This window comes from Poecilia formosa, unplaced genomic scaffold (assembly GCF_000485575.1).
Source record: "Poecilia formosa unplaced genomic scaffold, Poecilia_formosa-5.1.2 Scaffold30, whole genome shotgun sequence".
NCBI classification, from domain to species: Eukaryota; Metazoa; Chordata; class Actinopteri; order Cyprinodontiformes; family Poeciliidae; genus Poecilia; species Poecilia formosa.
Genome location: NW_006799969.1, coordinates 708,997 through 712,151, shown reverse-complemented (window position 1 = coordinate 712,151; position 3,155 = coordinate 708,997). Strand labels below are relative to the sequence as shown.

The 3,155-nt window shown below is 38.0% G+C and overlaps 1 protein-coding gene across 1 annotated transcript in view; it reads left to right on the top strand.

Annotated features, from left to right (window-relative positions):
• The first annotated feature begins 1,673 nt into the window (after nucleotides 1-1,673).
• Nucleotides 1,674-3,155, top strand: part of LOC103136047 (CD109 antigen-like) — a 12,927-nt gene continuing 11,445 nt past the window's right edge. The window contains exons 1-6 of the mRNA XM_007549131.2: nucleotides 1,674-1,881; nucleotides 1,988-2,142; nucleotides 2,223-2,251; nucleotides 2,354-2,587; nucleotides 2,663-2,785; nucleotides 2,905-2,944. Coding sequence (XP_007549193.1) covers nucleotides 1,808-1,881; nucleotides 1,988-2,142; nucleotides 2,223-2,251; nucleotides 2,354-2,587; nucleotides 2,663-2,785; nucleotides 2,905-2,944 — 655 coding nt within the window. The 5' untranslated portion in view covers nucleotides 1,674-1,807. The remainder of the gene's footprint in view (nucleotides 1,882-1,987; nucleotides 2,143-2,222; nucleotides 2,252-2,353; nucleotides 2,588-2,662; nucleotides 2,786-2,904; nucleotides 2,945-3,155) is intronic.

Sequence of the window (3,155 nt, the reverse complement as noted above, 5' to 3'; positions counted from 1 at the left end):
ATAGTAGAGATTAGTACTGAATGACTGACTGAAGCAAAGGTCTTGTCAAGTCTAAAATGATGATTATGAACACATGCAGCCTGAAAACCCCTTTAGTCTGCCAGTGTCGATTGGGTACTCTGGGATCCGAGTTACAAAATTACTAACGTGACAAAGACAAATACTTGCTTACACAGGCTTTTAAAACCAGTTTCAACACCATCACACTTCTTTCTGCTTCCTCACTAATTTGTAACTGCTGTTGTCGCTACACGTTTAAGCTCGGTTTGTTGCCAAAGATTTATGTGCCAAATTTCGGATACTGCACTGTAAAATAATGTCAATATGTAACTAGTGTGAACAGCTTATTCCAAAGCAATAAAGGGTTAAAATATTTCTGTGAGTATTGTTTAATTGTGTGACGCCATTTAACAACAGCTACTGTGACAAGAATGAAGAAAATTGTCCATTTATGGTGGTTAGTTTCAAAGTGAGGCTTTTCCCCATTAGGAGCTGGGAGGAGCATATGATTTGAAAGGCAGGGCTTTACCACCACCTACTGGTCAAAACAAGGTAATGCACGCGAATTTGAGGATTTCCTCTGAAAATATTTAATCACCTCCTAGTGATTAAAACCCACCTGGACCCTTAGTGTAAACTCTTATCCGACATGTTTATATTTGTGACGACCAGCACATTAATTCAATACAGATTAAAATGCATAATTTATTCTAGTAAAACTGCATTAATTTACAGGAGATTTAAAGTAGAATCATCTCCAGGTTTGGGTTATAAAATGATATCCCAAGCTTTTGACACCTCAAAGAACAAAGCTCAATTTGTCATCTAAAAATGGAAAGTAGAAAAGTAAAAAGACATTGACATCAACTTAGGCAGAGCATCAAGAGGCCATGGGTAGAGTTGGTAATGCTCAGATGGGAAAACAATGTCTACAACAGAGCACTCCACAAATTTGCCAGTTACGGATGAGAGGAAAGAAGAAAGGCAATTGTTGACTGAAGCCTAAAGGCCAGTTTGCAGCTTACCAAGAAGGGGACATACCAGTGATGTTGTCAGGGGAGACCTAATTCAAACTATTTTGCCTATCTGCAAAATCAAAAAGCAAAGCTGCAGCTTGTACTGAGCACACAGTTCTGACTGTGAAACATGGTTGCTGGCAGTATCACACTGTGAGGATGCAGACACCATAAATAAATATACTTCCAGAGCCCTATTGGAACGAATTAGGTCAAAATATGTTTTGGAAAAATGTTGGTGAAAGCTTCATGCTGTGGAGATGATGTTCATCTGCAGGGACAGAGATGTGAGTTAAAATACAACTAAAAATAGAGCAGACTGGGGAGAAATGCAACACTTTTTTAAATATTGAAAATCATGTATATTTTTTATTTCTTCACATTTATGTGCTTCTTTGCATCTTGTAAAGTCTCTATAAAATACACTGGAGTTTGTGGCTGCAATTTGACAAAACGTTTAAAGCCTGCAAGGCATGTTTGTGTCAAATATTCCACAGAAGCTTTTATGCTTTCAGACATTCAAGATGTTTGACACAGATTATGCTTACAATAAGGCTTAGACAACACTATGAATGGTAAGAAACACGAAACCTGTCCTTCTGGCCGAAGGTACTAAGAATATGAGAACATCCTCTTCCGCCCTTCATCAATTTGTGTGTGATAACATTTGGGTAAAACTTGTAGTTGTTTGTGGGACAGCAGTTGGAGCATTTTCTCTCAAATGGTCAGGGATTTTCTCACGCCAGGTTTTGGATGTGGAACTAAAGTTTCACTTTTAAACGAGATCGCAGATGACCAACATGAACAGAATATGGACCCTCGTTCTGTCTTTTGCTGCTTCTGGCTTGACACAAGATTCACCCAAGTAAGCAGTTGTTGTCTATTCTGAATGAAGTGACCGTTTTTATTCTCCCTTAAGGCCAACTTAACCAGTTTGCTTGGTTAATCTCTCTTCCTTTGTTTTGTTAAAGTACAACGTTGTTTCTGATCTCGGGTCCAGAGGTGCTCAATGCTGGTTCACCCACTGCTATCGCGATTACCGTTTTTGCTGACTTCCATGGCAATTTAACAGCTGAGGTGGCACACGGCAACACTAAAGTCACGCGAAAAGGGGAATTTCAAGGAGGTAATACAGTTTCACAAATTCAAGTTTGATTTCCTTGCCAACATTTGGGTAGTGAATACTAAAATTCTGTCTTTTTAAAGGCGTTACAACTATCCTCAGTCTTCCACCTGTGAGGTTTATTTTTATTTATCTTAATCCCAAGTAAAATTTAACTTAAATTGTCTGAAAGTTTATTTCCAGGTTTGATATTATTTTCTGAACATCTTCCCAGTTTCCTGGCTCTTTATCACAAAACTCACTACTAAGCTTAACTGTGAGGGGCTACAGCGAGAATCGCCTCCTTTTCACAAACACCACATCCCTCACCTACAACCTCCGGACGGTTTCATTGTTCACACAAACGGACAGATCAAGCTACAAACCGGGCGACACCGTCAACGTCAGAGTTGTCACTTTCCAACTGGATAACAAACCGTACAAAGGCAGGGTGGACATTTCACTGCTGGTAAGGCAGGCTTTCTAGAGAGAATCCCTGGTTTAGTTAGGTGAACAGCTTGACTAATGTGCCTTTAACACGCAGGATCCCAGTGGGAAACCGGTTGAAAGCTGGAACTCCACAAGAAATCTAGGAATTGTCTTGAAAGAATTCAGTTTACCCCTGATGTCTCGCCCTGGACGGTGGATGATCACAGCAACTGTGAACGTAAGATTGTAAAGAGAGGAATGAACTCCCTTTTGTGCTTCCTCATGTTGTTGTAAAGAATTTTTCTCAAAAAAAAAGAAAAAAAAATATATATATATAGTTTTCTTTCATTTTGACAGGGGGTAACTGATGAGAAATCCTTCATTGTGGAACATCATGGTAATGATTCAACAGAATTTATAATTAAAATGGCCATTTAACATTTAACGCTATTTGAATTGATTGATATTGGTTGATTTCAATGTCAAACTGAATTATTTTGTTACTTATGTAGCACTTTTAAAACTGACAAAAAATACTTTACTTGTAAATTTAACAGAAAAAAAAGAAAATAATAAATTATTCAACTTATGTATAATATATATATATA